Genomic DNA, 25,596 nt, shown 5'->3' on the forward strand with positions numbered 1-25,596 from the left:
CAAGCAGTGATGACAGCACAGTGATAAAAAACACTGACCAGGCATGCAGTCAGGAATACATATCCATACTTGAAGTAGAAAAAGCCATCAAAGGCTTGAAATGTGGAAAGGCAGCAGGAGTAGATGATATTCGACCAGAAATGCTGAAGTATGGTGGTATAAGAGTTTTACAGTGGCTGCACTGCATAGTTCAGAAAGCCTGGACAGAGGGACGAATTCCCGATGATTGGAGTAGAGCTCTCATAGTACCCATATATAAAAAGGGAAATAAAACTGAATGTGAGAATTACAGAGGTATTTCCCTACTGAGTGTTCCTGGCAAGATCTATGCAAGTATACTTGAGAAACGGTTGAGAAGAATTGTGGAAGAAAAGCTTGGTGAAGAACAAGCTGGATTCAGGCCAAATAGAGGCTGTCAGGATCAGATCTTCACTTTACGATAAATAGTCGAGAAAGCATGGGAATATAACAAAGATCTGTATTTAAGTTTTGTCGATTTGGAAAAGGCATATGACAAGGTGCCAAGAGAGAAGCTATTCAATACGCTGCAGTTATATGGTGTCAATGGGGCATTATATCAAGCAATACTTAGTCTTTATTTGAGTTGTGAGTCAGCAGTTAGAATTGAAGGAAGTACAGGAAGATGGTTTAATGTTAAATCTGGTGTGAGACAAGGATGTACATTATCCCCTCTGTTATTCATTATCTATATGGATCACATTATGAAGGAATGTGGTATTAAACCTGATATCAAAATTGGAGATGTTAATGTCAGCTCTTTGCTTTATGCAGATGATGTTATACTTCTAAATAAATCCGCTACAAGTCTGCAAGATTCTCTGACTAAATTGAATAGCTGTTGTAATAGATATGGTATGAAGGTCAGCAATAAAAAGACAAAGACAATGAAAATAGGCAGAATCATTGAAAATGTCAACTGTGTTGTGAATGGAGAACCTGTGGAACAAGTAAAACATTTCAGCTACTTAGGCACAATTTTTACTGAAGATGGTAAACTAAATATAGAAATAGACAACAGAATCAGCAAAGCTGGTATTGTGGGAAGTCAATTGAATAAATTCATATGGAATAAGAAAGAAATTAGTCGGAACACTAAATTAGCTGTATACAAGACTGTGTTCAAACCAATTTTAACTTATGGATCTGAGAGCTGGGTCAGAAGAAAAATACTTGACCAAAGACTAGAGACCGCAGATATGAGAGTCCTGAGAAAGATTAGAGGCGTGAACATCAATGATGTTCACGCCTCTAATATGATATTGCCATTGATGCCATCAAAGATGGCATCAATGGCAATATCATATTAAAAATGAGGATATTAGGAAGGAACTTGACATTGTCAGCATCCAGGAATGCGTTAGCAGAGCTAATCTCAGATGGTATGGTCACTTAAATAGAATGGGAGAGGAAAGATTAGCAAAACAAGTGTTCTCTGCCAGGTTGGCAGCAAAACGACCCAGAGGAAGACCAAGATATAGGTGGATTGATACGGTACAAAGTGCCTTAGACGATAGAAATATAAGATCTGATAATGTTGGAGTCTTGACAAGTAATAGACTGATTTGGAGGAAAATTGTAGATAGGAAGTTAGTAATGATGTAATTTTTTCATGTAGTACTGTCATATCCTGTACACCCCTTGAGGGTACATGGCAGGAATATGATGATGATGATGATGATGAAATATATAATAATGTGTAGTACTTAAATATTGTAATATATAAGTTATATTGTGGTTTATTATTGCTGTCAAAAAGAAATTTAATACACTGTACTTTCTTTACTGTTTACTACCCTATTTAAAAATTCAAATTTTATTCCAGAAAATTTGAATTTTCTGGAATATAAAAATATCAATACAGTTCAAAGGGACCATACAGCTTTTTTTTTTTTTGAATAATAACCTACTTCAACCCAAATTTTCTTTGTTGTGGGGAAAGAAGGAAGGGTAAGACAGTAGAGAAGTATGGGAATGCCTGCAAGAGTAGGGTATAGTGGGGACTCTGGGCCAAAAGCCCCCTTATGGTAGCCATGAAGACCTTGTAGGAATCTTGAAAATTTGGCTAACTTGGACAATGATGAAATGCTGATGGAATGGATGTAGCTCTTATAAGTCAGAAGTGCTCAATTACAGGCATGATCAGAATGACTGCAATGGCTATAATACTGCAAGATGGAAGAGATTAAAGCCTTACCATCTTATCTTCCTGCTGTACACTATGGATCTCGAATTAAAGAGCATTAGTCATGCAGATGAATTTAGGTTCTCTGTAACATATTCTGCTGTATAAAATTACAAGAAAAAGTGAAACATAGGATGAATTCCAATAACATGGTTTATGATGATGATTCAGAACAATTGAAAAGGTTATCACTGGATCAAGTCCATTTAACAACCCTGGTTCTTACAAATAATGACATGGAATGTCAGAATATAATAACAAAATGAAAACTTGATAACCTAATGGAAGAGATGCTAAATATGAATATAGACATAATGGAAGTGATACAAGATAGATTGAATATATATACAATATAAAGGGTACTTAGGCATAGTTCCATCCTTAGGCCCCAGGCAAGAGGGGACACACATCACAAACACAGACAAAAATTATTAAATAAGAGATAAAAAATGAAATATTCAGAATTAAATCACATAAAACAATTGCTAAGAATAATATGCAAACAAAGTGAATGTTGCCTTATCTTGTATGGCATACAGGAATGAAACTAGAATTCTAGTCCATATGCAATGAATTCTGCCAGCCATATGTTAACCCTGAATAGATTCTTACAAATAATGACATGGAACGCCAGAATATAATAACAATGGAAAACTTGTTAACTTAATGGAAGAGATGCTAAATATGAATATAGACATAATGGAAATGATACAAGATAGACTATATATATATATATATATATATAAAGGGTACTTAGGCATAGTTCCATCCTTAGACCCAGGCAAGAGGGCATGGGTCACAACACTGTGGGACCATAATGTGCCATATAAATTATTTGAAATCTTGATTATAACAACATAATTAGTTATTCTGCTGAAATGAAGTCAAGGAAATAAATTGTATGGAATAAACACTTAATAATTAATGAATTATGTATGTCCTTATTTATAATTTATCCAAACATTGCTAGCCTATCAACAGAACACCCAGACTTGTTGAATAATTCAGCTGTCTTTCAGTCATAAAAACCATAACATTATACATATTTTTCTATTTTGTTATTATGAAAGCATATTTGTCAAGGCAAGACATTTTATTTAAGTTTCGCAGCTTGATTTATTCATACATATGGTATGCGGGCTTCCATTAGTACTCTTGCCCTGGGCCCCGCAAATGCTAGGGGCAGACCAGCTTAGGTATTCAAGTCCAGACTGCAAATTTACATCTGACCCATATATATTTCATCCCATCATCCTTTATGGATTATGCCTAAAGGACTATAATGTGAATCTCATAAACCTAATTACATTAACAAATATAGTCTTGCTATACTATCAATCATGTTCTCTAACTGATTTGTGTAGTTCAGTGTGTGTGTGTGTGAGAGAGAGTGAGTGAGTGAGAGAGAGATTCTCAGAATGAAATCCTGCTATACTAAGTATAAATTTTGGCAAGATGTCTAAATAAAGGGTTTTTTTTTTTTTTTTTTTTTTTTAAGGGCTCAGAAAGGTTTCTTGCATCCCAGATTAGATTTGAACTTATCTTTTCAAGGTATTGTTGTTTCTGATTGCACTACACGGATAGCATACAATCTGTATAACTCTCCCCCATGTAAGTCATCATATTATATTAGATTTATGTCCTTAAAGCATTAATGCAAGAACATAAATCAAATATTTTTGATGTTTGTTAAATGACTCGATACTAACATTTTGGGATTTTTTTTAATATATTAAAGGGTTTACTATGTATGAAAATCTGGACAAGATATTTGACAGAATGGTTTTATTAATGTTAGAATAATGACTGGGATCACTCAGAACTCCTGGTACCTTGAATAGCTTCTAATTATTGTACGAAGCAATTGATTTTTGTTTCCTAGCATCCAGCAAGAGCACTATTAGCACCTTAAAAAATCAGTCATCAGTTTATTATTATGATAAGTTTTCTGGACATCCTTTTTTATCCTCTGCTACAGACTAAATGCCCTGTGGTGTATATTCATACTTAGGACATCTTTGCAAGTTGGTAAATATTTTATGACTAATAGACGCATCATACACTATCTGAGCAAAACAATATTATTATCATGTATGCTCCTCTAGGGAGTCCTAGGACTCATTATGGAAAAGCCATTTTATTCACTCATACTTAAATATCTCTATTTGAATTCATTCACTAAAGATGCACTGGCATCTAATGGTATCCCATTCCACACATTCATAACTTGCCATGAAAACAATTTAGACTTCATATGCTTGCTAGCCATGCTTTTAGCCAGTTTCCAGATATAATCCTGAGTTCTGACTGCAAAAGCCATAATCTGCGACATCCATGTGCCTTACTAACTTGTGTCTGTCATTTCCCCACTCATCCATCAAGCCTTCAAACTTTGGTGATCACATTCCCTGAATTTGTCCTCATATACACAATTTTATAAGAAATTTATCATCATCTTGGTCATCTGCCTCTGGATGCTTTCAGTTGTTGCGCCATGTTCTCAGAACCTAGGTGAGTCATCATATCTATTAACAGAAGTCTAGATGTGGTCTTATCAAAGCCTTATAAAGTGGGAGAATAACTTCCTTTTTCAATTAAAAATTATTGTTGTCTTCAACAGTGTAGTTATCCAATGTCATGATAATAATAAATTTACTTTAATCCTTTATCCAAGTGTGAGCAAACAAAGTTTGTGCCTGAAAATATCTTCAGAAATGGGGTAAGGTAGTACAACACCGGGCGACTCGCAGCAAAGGTGGACCAAGCTAACATCACTCCTATCTCAGTATCTCCCATAATGCAAAACACATCTCCTTACGGATATGTATAATGTTATGCATTAAGGGAAGGGCCACTACCCAGACTAGTTTCGACCTTTATTGAGCTCTCTTCAGTGGGAGCCAGGCCCAGAGGTGGAGATACCAGGCAGAAGCAATGGCAGGTCATCTTTACCTATAGGGGTTGCCAAACGGTGTGCCACCTTTTTATTAAATTACTCTGGATTTAGAGAAAGATATTGAAAGTTTATTTTTCACTTGGTTAGACTATAATAAATTTAGTTGAATCGTTTATCCACGTGTGAGCAAACCAAAGTTTGCACCTGAAAATATCTTCGGACTGGGGTAAGGTAGTAACAACACCGGGCAACTCGTAGCAAAGGTGGACCAAGCTAACATCACTCCTATCTCAGTATCTTCCATAATGCAAAACACATCTCCTTACGGATATGTATAAATATTATACATTAAGGTACTGAGATAGGAGTGATGAGTTAGCTTGGTCCACCTTTACTACGAGTTGCCTGGTGTTGTACTACCTCTGATGGGAAGGTTTTGGGCAATTTCTATTTATGCTAGGGTGATGAATATGAACTTCATAACTTTCCTTATACATTCTTCCTAACATAAACAGCAATAGAGAATTTTAAAAAATAAATAAATAATAAAAAAATTAGCTCTCATTAGATATTTCCAACATTAATGAATTCCATATCTTAATTTAGAATAAAACTGTTATCAAAAATAAATAAAATAATTACCAACATCTTAGGCTTATATATATGCATTTAAAATTAAAATAATAAAGAGAATTCTGGGAGGGGAAAAAAAGTAACTCAAAACTTGAACAATTAAAAACAGTTTCCCCTTAAGAGATCTTAAGAATCCCCATCATGAAACCAAACTATGACATTTCAGTGTTGACATGAAATAAAAATGTAGGTTGACATAATTAATGTCAACCCACACCTCAAATATATTCTATATGTCCTTCATAAGAGAAAGATAATAACCACCTATTGCATCAAGTGGAGCTATGTTATGCATGTCAAATGCCTAAAATGTATGGAAAACATAAAAAATTTAATAAACAGATCATTAATATCAATTCCTGTTTTTAAATGTGTGCCTGAAAAGCAACTCAGAACTTTAAAAAATTGAAGAAACTCAGAACTTTTCCCCATCGAATAACTTTGCAATAGTAAGTATTTACCAATAATGTGCTATGCACACCACTTTTAACAGTTAAATGCTTCAATGAATATAAAATTTATTTATGCAAACATATTTTGCTTTTGATAAGAAATAAGTCCTAAAATTTCAAAATTTCTTAACTAATGCAGGCACAGACAGGACAGATACTGTTTCTTTACTACTTTTTGTGAGTGTGGAACAATACAATTAATAGTAACTTTCCATTACAAAGTGGCATCAAACTTAATGGACAAATATTCAATCTGATAATTAGCTTTCGAATATCACTATGACAAATTTATGCATAAAATCAATAAAATTAATGATGTTAATGTGAACTCTGAGCTTGTTTTCAAAAGCAATTTTTCAAAATTTGGCTGAAAGTTTTTAAAGAATTTCATAAATATATTTGGCATACTCATCCATAAACTGAGTTCAAAATTTATTTTTGATATACTTCTTTTAAAAATGCAACTGCTGGGATGTAATTTCAAACATGACTGATCTGCTTTGCATATCAGTCATGTTTCAAATTTTGAAAAGGTTCCGTGGGTAGAATACGTGCCTTCCATATGCTTGGGATATTTTGGGATTCTACCCACGGAACCTTTCTCCCCAAGAATTAACTATAAACTGGACTGTAGATAATCCTAAATCTAATATAACAATTGTAATGTTAAAAATAAGACATTATTGTTGCTGTAAGAAAACTATCTATAAGAAAGAATGTTTCTCTCATGTTATCTTAAATAGAATTTAGCTTTGATGTAGTTTCTAAATAATTAATTAATTTGTAATTTTATCTGTATTTTTATTTATTTATTTATTTTTATTTTATTTTTCACTAGAGGTCATGCCAGTAGAATAACTGGTGTTGAAATCACTGTTTCTTTAGCTTACTGTGTGAAATGTAACTCAGCTTGTCCTTGTATATTTGTATATACTCCAGATGACGACCTTAATATGAAGGTCGGAAAATTAAAATAGTTATTTATAAATAATTTTTATAAATAACTTCTTTTTGGTTGTAAAGTCCATAATTTCTAAAATGAATCTTCATTTCCAGTAAGCTGTGGCAAGTGCTTCTATACAGTTCCATGCCCCAAAGAAAAAGAAAAACCTGCCAAAGAATGCACACACTGGCAGATACAGAAGATGACTATGGTAAGAATTAAGTTTATGAAATGAAGTTTGCTTTAACAGAAATGATGTTATATGATAAATATCTGATCTGATTTTCCTTTCAGTCATTTCCGACTGTAGGTAACTTTGTAGGCATTGCCCACAAAGTATTCCTGGTGAGATTTTTACAGGATAGTTCACCATTGCTCCCCCCCCCCCCCCCAATTTTATCTGGGCTCGGGACCAGCATATGGCTGGGACGTATTCATGACTGTAATCCATGTGTGTTCAGGGGACCAGTTTGCCTGTTCTGGGGGACGAAAAACCAGAGTTTCAGGGCGAAAAAACCTTCTACCTCCATATGAGACCGGCTAACTTACCTTTAGTCGAAAGAGACCAGATAAAGGTTCCTCATCTCACTGACGGGAATCGAACCCAGGTTTTTCTGACCAAAGGGCTTCAGCTCTATGATATGATAAATTAGCTGTTAAAAATAATGGCAATATATATATATATAAATACATATATATATATATATTTATTTTTTTTTCCTTTCACATATTTTTTCCCCTTAAAACCAACAATTTGTGGTTATTAGGATAACATCCTTTAAATATTATTGACATGTTATTTCAACTTTCAGAAGCAGTTAGTTCATTATACTGAATAGAAGTCATAGATTCAATACTGTTTACTTAAAGCTTCAAAACAGTGATGTGTTATTACCCCAGGAAGCTTGAAATTTGTTATTAATAAGCATTCTTTAAAATGTCCACATTATAATAGGCCTTTTCAATAGCAAAGCGCACTTGAATGAGAAGCATAGGCAGTGACAACATCCTTTCCTTGGAAAGAGATCTTACGTTTCAGTTGCATTGTATCATATCGATAATTGTTTTTTTTTTTTTTTTTGGTCTCCTTTTCTGCTCAAGTCCTCCCACTACCACACTTGCTAGCGCTGTATTAATTCCAAATCAGCCCAACTCTGGAATATCATTCCCACATTTAGAGTGCTACACAATCCTTGATGCCATTCAAAAGGTAATGTGATTAAACAATAATTCTCTTCCTCACAGATTCATTCCAGCCACTTTCTCAAAGCTCTTTTGTTTTTCTCTCTCTCATGCCTTATCCATAAGTATTCTCAGTGCTTTTGTGGGATGATATCTTCAATGGTATGTCATACAGTCACCTTTATTAAGAATGACAAGTGACATATAGATGTGGTGTTGTTTCAATTTTCAAATTTTCCTGTAGCAATGAATATGTACTGGCACCTATTATTTTAAAAAACAAATGTTGGGTACTTTCATGAGAATGCTCCAGTGAACTTCCATTATTCCTCCATTTTCTTTAAACCTGTAAGAACAGAAGCAACTGCAGTCAACATTTATTTGCTATCCAGCTTTAAATCTACCAAACCAACTTTTCTTCCTCCAGAAATATCAGACTCCTACTTTCTCCTTAACCTGTTGTCTGTACACAGCTAATGTTCCATAGGTTTTGTAACTTTTTCAGGTGTGGTGTTCATACATAAAATCTAGACTTCTAAGCTTAAGGTATTTTCACAGAATTCCTTAGTGAACTGGCTACCATAATTTCTCCACTTTCCTTTAAGCATCATGTCTCTCAGATGTGACAAAAATTTTCCACTTGGGAAAAGTTTAGTTTTTCCCATGTACAAAACAAAAATCATTCAGAGGACACACATGCACAACTATGGAAATAGCTATCCATCACTGTAATGATGGAAGGCTCATTACCAAAATTAAGTTTTTAAGAAGCCAATTAATCTTAACAGGCCATTAGGCCTAACATGAAAGAAAGATGGCAGTCACTAAATTAAATGGGATTTCCATTTAATTTATACCTGAGAATTATATATTTATAATTGAAAAGGAGCAGTAAACATTAACAAATAAGCCTAGAGAATTCAAAATTTAAATCTGGCAATGATCCAGGCAAAACCCTCTAATGTGGGGGTTAGACTATGTCCCAGAGAATCATATCTGAGATATATTGTATTGAAATTAGTTCTTGGAGCTGCATGACAATTTAGATGAAAATTATAGATCTATCCCATGATATCCGGAATGTAACTTTGTTTATAACATTTTTCCTATAGGAAAATAGGCTCCTTAATGGAATGTCTTAAGGAGCCCATTGTCCTGAAGAAGGTAAAGCTAGATATATTTAACTTATGTTAGTTTTTTTTTCAGGTGAAAAGATGCTGGAGCACACACACATTGCCAACCTTGGTGTTCAATAATTTAGAGTTCACACACACAGAGATTTAAATGTACCAAGTGAAATCTTGGTACATGTTAATATAATAATGTTAAATGAGTTTTTGCTTTTAACAATGTGTTATAACAATGCTTTTGATCATTTTCTAGTCATGTAAATATCTTTCATTCGGTTCCTATTTATGATCGAACAATAACACAAGTGAAGCGAAAAAAAAAAAAATTACAAGTGTGTACGATAACTGTTCATGAAGGATGGAAGAGCAATGCATCAGTGACCTTGCAAAGAATCCCCAAGCATTTCTTCATACCTCTGGAATGACAACGTAAAGACTATTTACAAATAAGTGCGTTGTATGGCGCAAATTTCAATACAGTTATCAACTATCAACTTTACTGATATAAGAGGTGAAGCAAACAGTCATAAACAATTAGTTCATGCTAAAGTATACTGCACTGGAATCCACCTGAAACCAATCAAATAACTGCTTGCGACCGTCACGTTGGACAAATTAGTAAAGTTTACTTTCCCATCAGTGAATTTGAGGCAGAAATAAATATCAGACGTAATGTAAAAAGTTGTGGTTTAGAGTTAAATGTTGTATTTTATTATGTGGTCTAGACTTGGCTACCGTATTTTAAAGGTGTGTAAAAGTGGCACGATACTGAAGAACAGGGATTCAATTAGTTACTCTAAGGGACAGTGTTTCAAATTGAACTGGTGGACGGCCCCGAAATAATACTACACAGGATTTTGTGAGAATATATGCAAAGCAGCTGTGAAATGATGGATTTCAGTTCGGCTTATTGACAATCGGTTCACTAAAGACAAGACTGTCAATAAGATAGTTTAATTAAATTAAAATGAATGCGGTATACATAATAATATGAAAAAAAAGTTCAATTACTGTAATTATTTGCTTTGGAGAAATTTTTACATTCCCAATTGTTTAATTAGTTATGAAATGTTTGGATTATCTGAAATGATGGTCAAAGCAGTAAAGGCTAGTATATTTATGTCTATAAATTGCATGTTCTGCTGGAGAGAAATCCTGTCAACTCCATATGAGAGAGGTTAACTTAATTCATCTTCAGATGGAAAAAATAAAAATAAAGTTATGACTCTTTTCTAAGGAATTTGTAGTGTAACGGGCATAATATTCATAATTCCTCATATAGTCAAAGAAGTTGGGGAGATTAAAGAGAGAGAAGTGATTCAGCAGACATATAACTTATATGTATGCTGAATCGTGGCTACACATCAATGCATTCAGTAGTCCACGAGTCCGTATAAAGAAACTGCGCTTCACTTCCTAACTCGCCACATCTTTATACATTTCCCAAGGATGTACTCATCCCGTATACCCGTCCATTCTGCAGTCCTTTGAAAATATGAGTATATCTGGTGATTCTCTAAGTAATCATTATATTTCAACCAATCAGCCTTGCTCTTATTTGCCAGGCTCTGAAACTTACATTTCATCAGCACAAATTCATCACAGTAGCAAACGTTTCACTCTTTCCTCGAATTTCCTCCTAATGAGTCTTATATCGAATGACCAATTCCCTTTACTTATTAATATTCTTCCCACTATAGCAGCAATTCTTTATGCTACATTCACTACTTTTATAATACGTCCCTTAAGCTTCAACTTATCCACCAGGATCCCTCAACCATTTCTACTTCCTGTAGCACAAACATTACCAATGGTACAGAGCATCATATTCCAAAGCGCAAAACCTTTGGGTCCTATCCAATCAACTATCCATCCGCTGCAACTATATGCCACTCATTTGACATGTGGTAATCGATAAAATATCTTGGCAAAATGCAGAAATATTACAATATATGCATCCATTATCCACAACTGTAGCTACTTAATTATGAAATTAATTTAGATTACCGAACTAAGACAGTCCGTGTTTAACAAACTCATGATGACTATATGGATTTTCCTTCATCTATATCTATTTTTTTCCTAATAATCAACATATCCAAATACTTAACTGCTATTCCATAAATGTAAGCAGGTTCCTAATTTTATATCTCAGTATATTATATGACTACCTTCTGTGATGGTACAATCTTACCCTCTTATCTTTTATTTCATAATTCCTGGTTATCTCTGTTCATTCTCTTGACTATTCTTTTAGATCTAGATATACAATCTGTTATTGCTACCATCATCAAGTATTTCTATCTCTCGTGCACTATTAATATCTTTTAATATTCCTTCATACTGTCATCTGTCTTGCATTATCACTTGTGCTTTAATTAGTTCTACATATACATCCACTCCTTGATAAATCTGCATGCCTGCATCCTCCCAGGTTAGAACTGCATGATCACGTCCATCGACTGATAACAAAATCATGTCCACAATCATATCATTCGACACTATTATCGAATTTAGTACTCAATGTGTATTTCCATCACAAACTACAAGAGATCTCTCAAACTCTAGCATTTTTTGTTTGTTTGTTTTTGTTTTCCATAGATTTGCCAATCTCGTTGGATGAGCGGATTTCAGTCAGCTTAGAGCTGCAAGGTCGAATCTCATTTCGGCGGCGTATACGAATCTCTTTAGGTGGTAAATGATCTTTATTGTCCAGTGCAAGACCACTAACTGCTTTAAAATGTTAGTCTCTAGAAACAGATTTCCGAATTGCCTAACCCTCAAGCCACTCAAAACTAGTGTGCTACAGATTTTTATACTAGCTAAACTAATTTACATAAATATTTCCTTCTCATCACCCTCAATGTTCTTGTTCTGTAGCAATCCACAACTAAAGATCTGTGTCCAAGAACCTCTACTGCGCAAACGCATTCAAGACTACTCTCACAAGCAGTTCTCAAAACTTAAGTGGGCCAAGCTCATCAGCCATTTTCTATTACATGTCATCCACTTTTATCATGCATCATCTTTTAAAACATTGTTTAACAAGGTAATTTTTATTACCATAATTGGTAAACCATTATATCTAAAATGTATTTGTATTATAATAGAATGTGTCGTAACCATACTGTGAAACTTCCAGAGCTAAAATTTACCATTTTTCTCCTTTGCACTTCGAAGAGAGGTGTTCTTTGAAATTATATGTTGAAGCCACTAAAGTAATGAGGTCATTTATTATATCTGTCAATCGCATGCGTTCTTCTGGTTGGTATGTCTGCAAAGTCCATGAGACAGGCCAACATTTTAAGAAGGAAAGGAAAGATCAGCAGGTCTAGCCATTAGTAAGGAATCCCATAGAAAAATTTGCTGAATGCTCAAAAACAGTTATGACAATAATTCGGTGATAAATATAAAACACTGGATGGTACCAGTGCTTGGACTTACATCATCAGAAATCTAACTTTTATAGTGAGGGGACAATTCAGCGCACTGAACAAAATATCGTTTATGGCTTCTAGTTTCCGGAAACTATAAATGAGTTCAAAATCCCCATTGCCTTAATTTGGCACCAAATACAACATAATTCCAGAATGCCATGTGATGAAAATGAAGTAATGTGATTAATATCTAAAAATTAATCAAAGCATAATTTGAACTGAAGTGACAAAGACGAAATTAACTACGAAAAATAATTGCTCTTAAAAGGTCATATTTTATTCATTTATTTTCTAATTTTACATATACACATAGGGCGACCGCACATCCCACTTTTCTCTCAAAATATTTTGGGAGATTTTAGCTCACAACTCCTGATATAAAGTAATTTTAAGTAGAAACTATAGTTCAATTAAATATCTGTCAAGATAGAATGTGTGTGTGGCGTGTGTGAAAATACAATGGCTTATTATCTGTGGTATTAAATATGTTGTTATTTTATAACGGAGAAAAAAGATTTCGAGTGACGTCGGTTTCACAGAAAATATCCACTTTACATCAATTAAGGTTTAATTCCAAATAAATTTTCAAAGAACTGCGTAGTTTGGTTGGAAATTCACACACACATAATGTGAAGAGTTTACTGAAATAAAGCTATACTTAAACAAAAATAATAATAAAATAATATTAAAAAAAACTGAAAAGTTATCTCACTAAATGGAATATTAAAATAAGATGTTATAAAATAACATCTTATTTTCATTAAACTGACGCAATTTATTTCAATATTAGTAACCAGGCTTTTTTAAGTTATTTAAAGTGAAAATAATACTTTCTTTACGTTGTTAATACATAAATGAACAAAATGTAATATCAAAATAACTAGATATAAATAAAAATATCAAAGCTTCAAAAGTGAAAATAAATTTTGTCTTTTACATATATAAAATTCTAATTATGCTCTTGTTAATTGAAGACATGAAAAACGCTTAAAAACCAAGCATGTTTTAAGCTTTAAATGTTTTTTAAACACGTTGATTGTTTGCTTTTAAAAATACTTTTTTCTTAAATGTTTTCAAAGATTTTTTTTTCATGTCAAAGTTAGAAAAAGTCTCGTAATTTAAGCATCCTGTTTCCTGAAGAATCTCTCCGGTATTATTCGTAAACACATGTAGTCACCCTATGCGCTCATCAGATATTAGAAAAACAGTTCCGTAACGAAAATGGAACTAAACAATTCAGGTATTAATGTAACTAGTAATAACAAAGCAACTCACCGGAGGATTTTGCTGGCTAGTGCATGCACGTCTGCGGGGAGTGATGCCTACATTCTCTCCCTTCAAAATGGACTCCACCACTGCGGGAAAACAGAGAAGAACAGATCAATAATTCTTCAAGATTAATCGAACTGTGCTCTGCGACTTACTCACTAGCTACATTTTCAGACCCAAAACGTCTCGTATTTTGCCTAAGACACGCAAGAATAAGTTGCCTGCGCTGTGATATGACTAACCATTCATGATTTACAAAGACAGTAAGTTCAGAGCCACTATTCGTTACCTTTGAAAACAACGTCTTTCGTAAAAGACCGTAATATTTTTATATGTAGTCGACGAGGATACATTATCAAAAAAAAAAAAGGAAGTTCAGGCGTTTGGTTTAGATCTGTTTTCTTCCGTTCATCATACAGAGATGTGTATACATTCTACTAGAGGAGGTGGATGGAGTTGCATTCGACCGTTTTCAGTTACTGTCAATTAATCCATTCCATCAGACTTTTTAAAGTTAGAATGCATTTTTTAAATTGATAATAGCAAGAATGTTTCAAGCACAATCAGTAGCTGTTTACCAAAGTTCGTGTTTTAAATTTCGTGTTCAAACATTTAAAAGAAATCAGACTCCCTATAGCACCTATTATTTTATAATCAGTACTCAAAATTATTCTATGAGAATGGGAAGTGGATTATGTCTTATAAATGTTCAAGCTCAATTTTATTCTCGAATTATTCTCAATGCTCCAATGTGCTGTAAAATATAATCCAAATTGCCACTCCCGATTGTGTATGTGTGTATATAAAGTATACATTAATATCAAATATATAAAAGTAGTGCAGATGGATTCGAGGTCCCTTTCTCCAAAAACCGAACACAAATTATTGGTAGAATGGAGTATATGTGGGAGATACTTCTCTCATCATTAAAACTAGCATCCTGTTCAAAATATGCCTGCTATGACGATGGTTTGGGATCTGGAGAAAATCAGATGTAAGTGGAATTAGTTGCTTCTTTCCATAATTCCAATAATTTCTAAGGGGGCTGAACCTGGTATAATTATGTTTGTTAATTGCTTGTATTCACATTCAGGTGGTTTTAGTATAAGAGCAGCTAATTCACCTTTGGCGCAGAGCTCTTCTACAGCGTCCTAGATGATATTCTAAAGCAGGTCTTTCTACAATCGAAGGTGCATAAATGTTGCACTGTTCTTCCAACTGGGCTACCAAACAATTACTTGGAAGGAAAGAATTGTCAGTGTTAGGATTAGAACTATGTTAGCATCTCGAAGTGAACTAAATAAGAAGGTACCGAGGTCTAATTTCCTCCGCCAGAGACAACGTTCCGCTCCTTTCGTAATTGCTCCAAGAACCTTGCTTTACCACCTGGGATCGAAATAATTGGGTTTGTAATAAAAAGTACGAGTTTATATAAGTTCAAGTGTTCTGCCCGCGTTGTAGAGTATCCTCCCCCTCTTCACTAAGAAATATCCGTTGGTAACTTATTTTCTCAACTTGAAACAAAACACATTATTCAAGTGTTCTGCCCCTCTTCACTAAGAAATATCCTCTGGTAACTTATTTTCTCAACTTGAAACAAAACACACTATTCGTGTATTTAGTCATTTTGCAAATTTACTGCGTAAAAGTAGATCACTTTTGGCAACCACTATTTATTTTATTTCATTTATTTATTGTTTATTTGAAGACTATCTGGTGTCTGCTATATATATATATATTGTAGAAAGTTTTTTATCTTGGATGTAATATATGTTAAAGATACCAAGAAATTTTATACTTGGTTTTAATCCTTTTCCCAAGTAAGCAAAACCAAGTTTTGCGCGTGAAATATATTCACGTCTGAAAGAAGGTCAAGCACCTTTTGTCTACTTGTATATGAGATATATGACTTCTGCATTACTTCAACCGTGGTATCTCTCCCGGGTCTGGCTCCCACTGAAGAGACCTCAATAAAGGTCGAAACAGTCTATATATATCTGATTATATATATATATTTTTTTTTTTTTTTAAATTAATAATTATACTGACTAAGAACACCGAGAAAGGTAAGAAAACTTTAATATAACACGACTAGTTTCGTCGAAACGCCGACTTCTTCAGGTGTGTAAATAATAACAAAAAACATGGACTTCTCAGATTAACAAAATAGGAATAGCAACTTATTCAAATATGACTTGGTGTCCACGCGGACACCAAGTCATATTTGAATTGGTGTCCGCGTGGCAGGACTAGCGTGAGTTGTAAGTGAGTGACAACCGATTCGAGAGCGCCAGAACTCAATCACTGCGCAGTGGGCGTCAGGCAAACTGTAGCTTAAATTGTTGTTTATGTGTGATGGGTCCAGAACTATTTCTTTTGATTCTACGATACGTCTCTCAAGCTCGTCACCGCATTTATGGATATTGGTCGTAAGATTCCAGTCTATCTGGTGTTGAAGCTCTTCTAGATTAGAGTTAGCGGAGAAAAGAACACGAGTGGAGAGTGCACTTGCACGGGTTCTTTTGTAAGAGATGTCACGCTGGTGTTCCTCAAGACGTAGTGAAATAGACTTATCAGTCTGTCCATAATAATGTTTACCGCAGTTGCAGACGACTTTATAAACTTCTGGAAACTGAAGCTGGTTATGTTTTGGTTTGGGGCGACTCAGAAAAGTACGAGGCTTTGGTAGGGTGGTGAAGTAGGTTTTAATGTTGAATTTCTTCATTATTTTTGTAAGTTTAGGAGATAGAGAGCTTATAAACGGCAATTGGATGTGAGTAATAGGATTGGAGTTATCTTCTTGTCGAGGTTGGATACGTGGGTATAGATGTTTAGTGATGCTTCAAGAAGAATAGCCGTTGTTTAAGAATGTGCTTTTCAGATGGTTGAGTTCTGTTTGAAGGTCTTCTTCTACTGAAATAAGAGATATTGCTCGATGGGCCAGAGTGGAAATAATACCAAGTTTCTGTGGAGGAAGTGATGAGAAGAGGCATGCAAGTATCTATCTGTATGAGTAGTTTTTCGAAAAATCGAAAATTTAAGACAATCAGGCATTCTAGTGATCTTTAAGTCCAAAAAAGCGAGGACGCCGTTCATCTCTAGTTCTGACGTGAATTTGATGTTCTGGTGTTGATTATTTAAATGATCTAGGAAGGTTTGTACTCCTCTAGACCATATTCCCAGATAAGGAAGATATCATCTATGTATCGCAGCCACAGTTTAGGTTTTAATGTTGCGTTTGAAATAGCTCTCTCTCTTCAAACTCTTTTAGAAAAATATTGGCTAAGACCGGAGATAATGAGCTGCCCATAGCTAAGCCGCTGGTTTGTTTATATATTTTTTCTTCGAAAGAGAAATAGCCAGAGTTTATGAAGTGCGTTAATAGAGCAAAACGTTTCTTGGAAACTTTGTATTTTTCCAGTTTTTTTTTTGTTATTATTTACACACCTGAAGAAGTCGGCGTTCCGACGAAACTAATCGTGTTATATATATATATATATATATATATATATTGTAGAAAGTTTTTTTACCTTGGGTATAATATACGTTAGATACCAAGAAATTTTATAATTGGTTTTAATCCTTTTCCCAAGTAAGCAAAACAAAGTTTTGCGCGTGAAACATATTCACGTCCGAAAGAAGGTCAAGCACCTTTTGTCTATTTGTATATGAGATATATATGACTCCTGCATTACTTCAACCTTGGTATCTCTCCCGAGTCTGGCTCCCACTGAAGAGACCTCAATAAAGGTCGAAAGTGGTCTGGGTAGTGGCCCTTCCCATTATGCATTGAATTATACACGCCTGAAAAGGGGATGTGCTTTGCATTGTGGGATACATACTAAGGCAAGTGATATGAAGTCATTAGCCTCTATATACAAGTAGCTCAGACTTGAATATATTTTGCGCGCAAAACTTTGTTTTGCTTATTTGGGAAAAGGATTAAAACCAAGTATAAAATTTCTTGGTATCTTTAACATATATTGCTGTTCGGGTGGCATGATTGTCCGAATACTTAATGTATCCGTCTCCAACCCACAAGCCGTTAGTTTAAATCCCACCGTGGGCATGGATGTTTCTCACTATCTTTAGATCAGAGATGATTACTCTAATTGATACTATCTTCTCGTTTATTGGAAACCTGAAGTAGTCTGAATGACAGATGAAAGATTAACAAAGCACGTATTTGAGGAGGAGGGAAAAAAAAAAAAGAAAGATGGATAGGTTGATGCAATTTGGAATGCTTTATAAATTGCATGAAAGGTAGAAGTTTATCAAATCCTGACAAACCAAATAATACATTTGAAGAAACACTAGTCATGAAATCTTAATCGGTAGAATGTCAAAATGTTTGGTACACCGCTTGAAGATATATATTAGGAAATGTTAGCGATGATATGATCATTTATACTGGTAATAAGATTCTAACAGCAGTGGTTCCACACTAGCTGGATGGAATTTCATGAAATTTGGTATTCAGAATACATATTGAAATTTATCGAGTCGCTATAGTGACAAAATTTAACAAAAAAATTCTGTTCCTAGTGCATAAACCAAAAACGGATCGACTTCATAAATCACACTATAACTTTTGACACACTCATCGTTTTAACAAAAATCTCATCATTCGATAGAACTCAGAATACTCAACATTTGACTTCAACATTATGACAATTTATCGAAAACAGCGAAAATAGAGGTAATTGCAAATTCAGCTCTGAACAATTATGAAAGCCTTTCTAAGGCTATGTATATTTGATCACATACATAAGTTGTAGTACAGTTCAAAAATTATATATATATTTTTTTTAGAGTTAACACTAGTTGATGAATTTTTGCTGTAATCGGACCAAGTTTTTTGAAAAGTCATTCGAAATTTTAATATATTTTTTAAAATCAATCAAACTGCTATTCACACATACTATTTACATAATATACATATTTACATACAATATATATATAATATGCGTATACAATAAATGGAATCGTCTTCACTTTATATTGGTGCTGAATGAGATATAAGTTTTAATAATGGCAAACCGTGAGCAGACATATAAATACAAAATTAATAACGGAAAAACTCACGTAAAAATATTATTTAATAGTATAATTTTCGCCTGTGTGTCACAGGCATCTTCAGTGCATTTTATTTTAAACTCAAATTAAACAATAACTGACAATTCCAAAAAGCGCCACCTAAGTAGCTAGTGTAAGATAACTAAAAAGGTCAATAAATTTCCTAACAACAAAAAAAAAAAATTATATATATACAATAAAAAGTTAGGAAAGATTAGCTGAATTATAAAGTACTATCTCTCATAAAGGGGATAGACGTAAATCATCAGATCTGTTTAAGTTAGGCGAGTGAGGTAAAGTTTCACACGTTTCTTTATAAAGCCGTTCCATGAGGAACCGACTTTTGTGAAGGACTCTTGTCTTTTTCCAATGAACTCTATGTCTAGTGAAGATAGCAAGGACAGACTGTTCAGGTTCAAGGTATTTTCGATGACATTTTTCCTGTATAGAATGGCTCTTCTAATGAACTTCAACAGTTTCTCACTAAGTTAAATGCACTTCATCCAAGGATCCAGTTTACCCTAGAAGTAGAATTAAATAAGCAGTTAGCCTTTTTAGATCTTCTAATTCTTCGCCAACCAGATGGTAACCTACATTTCTCAGTCTATAGAAAGAAGATTCATACAGGCCATTATATCCATGCTGAATCTCATCACCATCCCAGTCAAAAGGCAGGAACTATTAAAACATTAGTTCATCGTGCCCACTCCTTGTGTTCTTCAGACGATCTATTACAGAAAAACTGCAATATATTACTTCTTCCTTTCTATTTAATGGATAAAAGAATTCCTTCATCAAAAGAGCTTTGAGTAGTTTTAATATGTCTTCCTCTTCAAATACAGAAGAAATAACGCGCATTCCTATCCCTTATGTACAAGGCATTAGTGAACGTATAGCAAAAGTTTTAAAACCACTGAATATTTTTGTTGCCTTTCGACCATTCAGAAAAATCTCCACCTTTCTCACTTCTCCTAAAGACAAGCTTCCACATCTTTATCCAGGTGCTTACCAGATTCCTTGCTCTTGTGGATTATCTTATTTCGGACAAACAGGAAGATCTGCCTCTATTCGGCTAGAAGAACACCAGTCTTATATTCAATACCTTGAACCTGAACAGTCTGGACTTGCAGAACATGCCATCTTCACTAGACATAGAGTTCATTGGAAAAAGACAAGGGTCCTTCACAAAAGTCGGTTCCTCATGGAACAGCTTTATAAAGAAACATGTGAAATCTTACTTCACTCGCCTATCTTAAACAGATCTGATGGTTTACATCTATCCCCTTTATGGGAGATAGTATATAATTCAGCTAATCTTTCCTAACTTTTTATTGTATATATAATTATTATTATTTTTTTTTTGTTAGGAAATTTATTGACCTTTTTAGTTATCTTACACTAGCTACTTAGGTGGTGCTTTTTGGAATTGTCAGTTATTGTTTAATTTGAGCTTAAAATGTACTGAAGATGCCTGTGACACACAGGCGAAAATTATACTATTAAATAATCTTTTAACGTGAGTTTTTCCGTTATTAATTTTGTACCTAAATGAGATATAATGTGTCAGTATGTATCTTCGAAGCTTATATTAGATTACCCAAATAATAATAATAATTTATCTCTGGCTTGATGGAAATGAATACAATATGATATTTGGGATCTTCATTAAATAGCTGTAAACTCAATTGCTGTGATAATGAAGAAACAAGTAGAACGATACATGTGTGCACTATACAAGAAGTGTGCCTTGTTTTATTATTATTATTATCATCATTCTGCTGGCTTTGCGTTATTTGTTTACTTTTTTTATGCTTTAAAGGAATTCAACCACGCTTGTGTTCGAATTTGGTTCGATACTGAAAAGGCAAATTACTTTATTCTTTAAAATTATTATAGAGATAAGGAAAGCCGTGAAACTTAAAAGACAAATTTGAAACAGTAGCCAGATGGAAAAAAAAAAAAAAAAAAATTGGAATTTCTTTTGTAATCCCCGTGTGGCATTTTTTAAATAATAATGCCAAGTATACGACCGCACAAGATTATGAATCTTGTGGTCGCAGGTCTCTGCACTCACTCAACACTAATGTATTTTATAGGTATTACATCTTCTTATGTATGGGATTGATGAAGAAAAAACTCGTGTGCTAAACAATTTTGATGACACAAAGACATGCATCACCTAACTTAAACAAGTAAAATCATAAAAATTATCAGTCTAGTAAGTAAATTTATTAAAATATGACACTGCTTAGAAAAATAAGTATACACATATATTTAGCAGATTTTTTTTAAACATTTTCGATGTGAAAGAATGCGAATGCAAGTGTTTACTATATTATAATTGAAAAAAAAAAAAACTTCATGTGCGGATGTGATTTCTACTGTTCGCCACAATCGGATTGAGATTTGCAGGCGTGATTAATGAGAGAGAAAAAAAAATAATTCCTCACTTCTCAGAACAACTAGGTCGCTGCATTGTGCGCATCACTTCTGTACACATAAAGTTAATCGTTAAGTCAGTAGCGAGCGAAACAAATGAAATCACTAGTTATGTTATTGGATTGCATCTTATTATTCTTCACATAACAAAACGTTGTTTTGTTTTGTTTTAATTATGAGCCATATTTGGCAAAAAAAATAAATAAATAAATAAAAAAGCGAACAAACAAACATTTTAAACTTTAATTGGATTAACATTATTAGTGATTTATGCACCAACTTTTCCCGGCCACCAAATGATGGCTTCATCCATTTTTGAGGTAAGTTTGCTCCAGTTGATCCGTATATTATATAATACATACACAGAGCGAAACCAGAAAATGTAAACAGCTTTTGCGACACGATCGTTCGTTAAGTACCACAGTATTTCGATTCGGCAAAACTGGAAAGGCTCCTCTATTTTTATTTCACGTGATCGTCGGTGAAAGAATTTAAGTGGATATTCCTTGTGGTTCCATTGTCATCATTCATCGGATGTCAATATATGACCTTCAAATGTAATAAGAGAACGAATGCACCAGCCACAATTTTTTTTTCTTAAACTTATAACCTCTGGAAATATTGATGTTATAAAACATACATACATATACAGTAATAGTGCAAAATCAGATTATAACATTTTCTGCAAGTTTTTCGTCCCTAAAAATTAATAAGTTAATTTGAGAGAGAAAGAAGAACGCTACATTCATTTTAAAGAAATCTTAAGACGTCTTCTTTCTTAATTATCAAGCATTTCATCGATAACTTCGGCCCATTTTATAAGTTGCACATCTCTCCTCTTCCTCCACGTTATTTCACCACATCATAACTGAAATTACTGCATAATTAAACATGAAACCCTACGTTTTAAAATACATTATGATCATTATTATTTTATTATTTTATTTTATTATTAATTTGTAAGGAGATTCTTTATAAATGACCCATTTGAAAAGCAACAGAGTAAATGTTTTTTGGCTTCCCAATTCGGCCTAATGTTATCAGCTGGTCAACTTCTGTTAAAATTCATGAAGACCGGGTAAACTGGTTTTCATATAAGATTTATCAACTGAAGTGCATGTTTAAATATCCCACTGATAGGTTTCTAAATGTGAATTTTGGAAATATGTAAGCCTTCGGCAACAAGAAAATGCGCTTTCATTGCAATTATATCATTTTCAGGTCAGTAAAAACTATCTGCAGTTTGGAGTTTTAAAAAAACTTTATTAAAATGAAATAAGTTTTTGAAGAAAATGATTAACACTTTGTTCTTTTAAACGAAAGCTTCCTGGTACTAGGAGGCTGAATTAAACCACGATACTCTATTTAATTCCCTCCCCTTTTTTAAATTTGAAGCAACAAATCTAATGTACTAATCTTAGATATTGTATTATACATCTAAGACAAGCGAAAATGGTTTGCTTCAAAATATCACAAGGCTGGTGATTTACGGAGAAGTTGCCTCTCAAAGCAGACCGGAAGTCTTTTCTCTAGAAAAACAAGAAAGAGCCGTGGGTTGTTTTGTTGTTCGACTGTGGCTAGTACTGCTGTTGTTCTGTCAATCAAAGTATTATGTACAAATCTGACATTGTCAATTGACGGAACGTATTTTTTTTTTTTTTTTTTTTTTTTTTTTTTAACTAACTGAAGGGATAAAGGTCACTTCTTTTAGAATATCTCTTGTATTGTACAGTATATAGACTGCAGAGATGTTTATTCTGGAGTAATAGCTTTTGTTAATAAAAGAGTAATGGAAGGATCTGCAGTTCAAATAGATGTGCTTAGAATATAAGCAGTCTGAATATTCACAAGGCAGTGAGGACTGCATATTGACTATTCTTTTGGCTTGAAATAATTGACTCCGAATCATGTCTATAGGACGAGAAGATTTTATTAGTTTTTTTTTTTTTTTCGCATCAAGTTGAATTAGCCTGTTAAGTCTGGCGGAAACTCGAATTTTACTGGAAAAAGACAAACCAGTCAAAAATATACACAATTTCCAGTCATAATATATACGCTAGCCTCATAAGCCTTAGATGCATCGGCCATAATTCCAAAGAATCGCCGCTCACGCGTTTGGAGCAAATGTGATAAGTGTCTGATATCAATGATCTGACCATTTCACTGAAACTCTTGCAAATGGAAAAATTCCCGAAGAGTGACATAAAGGTAAACTAGTGAAGTTATATTAGGGTGGTAGTAAATGGGAATAAAGTATAAACAAGCTCATTTTTTCATTAAGACTTTGGAGAATCTAGGACTCGCAGCACACTGGATAGTGAAAGTAAGATTTAAGACGAAAATGGATTAACGATAACAAGAGCGACTGATGAGAGAAATGCATATACCATGATCGTTCCAGGATTTTGCAAAAGCATTTGAAAGGTATCATGATAAGTTGCTATTTAAGCTGCAACAATTGGGCTTAGATAATATGCTAGCGCATTGGCAATCTGACGGATATCAAAAGGTTGTGTATGGAGGCAGTATCAAGGAAGCATAGGGTTGGTGCAGTTCTTCACAGTTCAGTATTGGCGCCATGACTGTTCAACTTTTGTGTCACCCGTATTGTAAATAGATTGGAGAACAATATTCAGTTGTTTCCGGATGATGCGAATCTAGAAACGATTAGGAATCATACCGATGAGCGAGTCGTCTTGACTATCACGAAGGGGATTAAGAAAAAACTAAATGGATAGTTCGAACAGTGAGGATAGACCAGCAGAGATGAGGATGTAGTGAATTTGGAGAGGATGCAGAGGCAGATAAGCAAGGCGATCCGAGGATGGTGGAGTGTCGATTATGAAGATAGATTGAGAAGATAAGATATAATTTGCAGAATCAGGGACAGCAGAAATGATATAATTAAAAAGTAATTTCTGAGAGGCATTTGTGGTCGATATCAAGATTTTCCAAAGGGTATAAAAGGGAGGAACTCCATCCCTGAAGGTCGTAAGGAACTTTTTTCCTTTTTTTTTTTTTTGTATGGAGAGAGAGGTGGTTGCATGGAATGCAAAGCTTGAGACGGCGCAGAGGGTGAATGCATTTAAAGAGTAGTAGGACTGATCTTGTGTCAGATAAAGCAGTCCTCAAGCATGGCGTTTCTGTTAGTAATATAACGTCTTAATACTACGCTGAACGTTATATCTGTAACTGCACTATGTACGTCGATTTGATGCTGTGACTAGTGATACAAAAAACTTTCTTATTCGATGAAAGAATTGTCGATCGGCTATGAAACGCAACATCTCAGTGAAGTGTTAAATTTTTCTTACGTATTTTAAATGGAAAAAAATATTTTTGTGTGTTTTGATATATAATGGGATGATATGCAAATATGTACATCATATTGTAATTTTTCCGATCGGAGGGACCAGCAGTGGCGGAAAATGTTAAAATGTTATCAAATATCTCAGATATAATGGACATGAAAACTTTTACCCGTTACTAAGATATTATTCTGCAAATTCACTATTTCCACTTTATTCTCCTTCAGTTTTACATTTCAACTTCCCTTTCTTGGTGGTAAGACAGGAAACACCCGATGCGGCCATGGAAGATCACATTGTTTACACTAGTCTGCGGTGGGAATCGAACGAGTTGACCGGTTTTTCTTTTTTGCCTGCACGAAGCTAGACGATGCGATTCTAAAAGCATTCAAGTTCAAGTTAGTGACATGAGAACAGTTTATTTAGGAGAGAGAATGCGGACAAAGTGCGTTCGAAACTAGCTGCAACTATTACCGAAAAGTATGCGATGATGACGAGCAAATGAGTTAAAAATTTTAGCAAATAAAAATATATTCATAATGAAACTTTTCGATCATTACTCCAATGTATTCTTTAAAGGATCGTGTACTCAACACAGTTTATTTATTTGTAACACTTTTGATAGATG

At 34.0% G+C, this 25,596-nt stretch overlaps 1 protein-coding gene across 1 annotated transcript in view; it reads right to left on the reverse strand.

The window, feature by feature from the left end:
• Window positions 1–25,596, reverse strand: part of LOC150106336 (uncharacterized) — a 580,415-nt gene that overhangs the window by 221,890 nt on the left and 332,929 nt on the right. The window contains 1 exon segment of the mRNA XM_090393088.1: window positions 14,152–14,231. Coding sequence (XP_090249214.1) covers window positions 14,152–14,231 — 80 coding nt within the window.

Source organism: Typopeltis vanoorti, chromosome 5 (assembly GCF_054136105.1).
Source record: "Typopeltis vanoorti isolate ZY-2024b chromosome 5, IOZ_Tvanoo_1.0, whole genome shotgun sequence".
Lineage (NCBI taxonomy): Eukaryota > Metazoa > Arthropoda > Arachnida > Uropygi > Thelyphonidae > Typopeltis > Typopeltis vanoorti.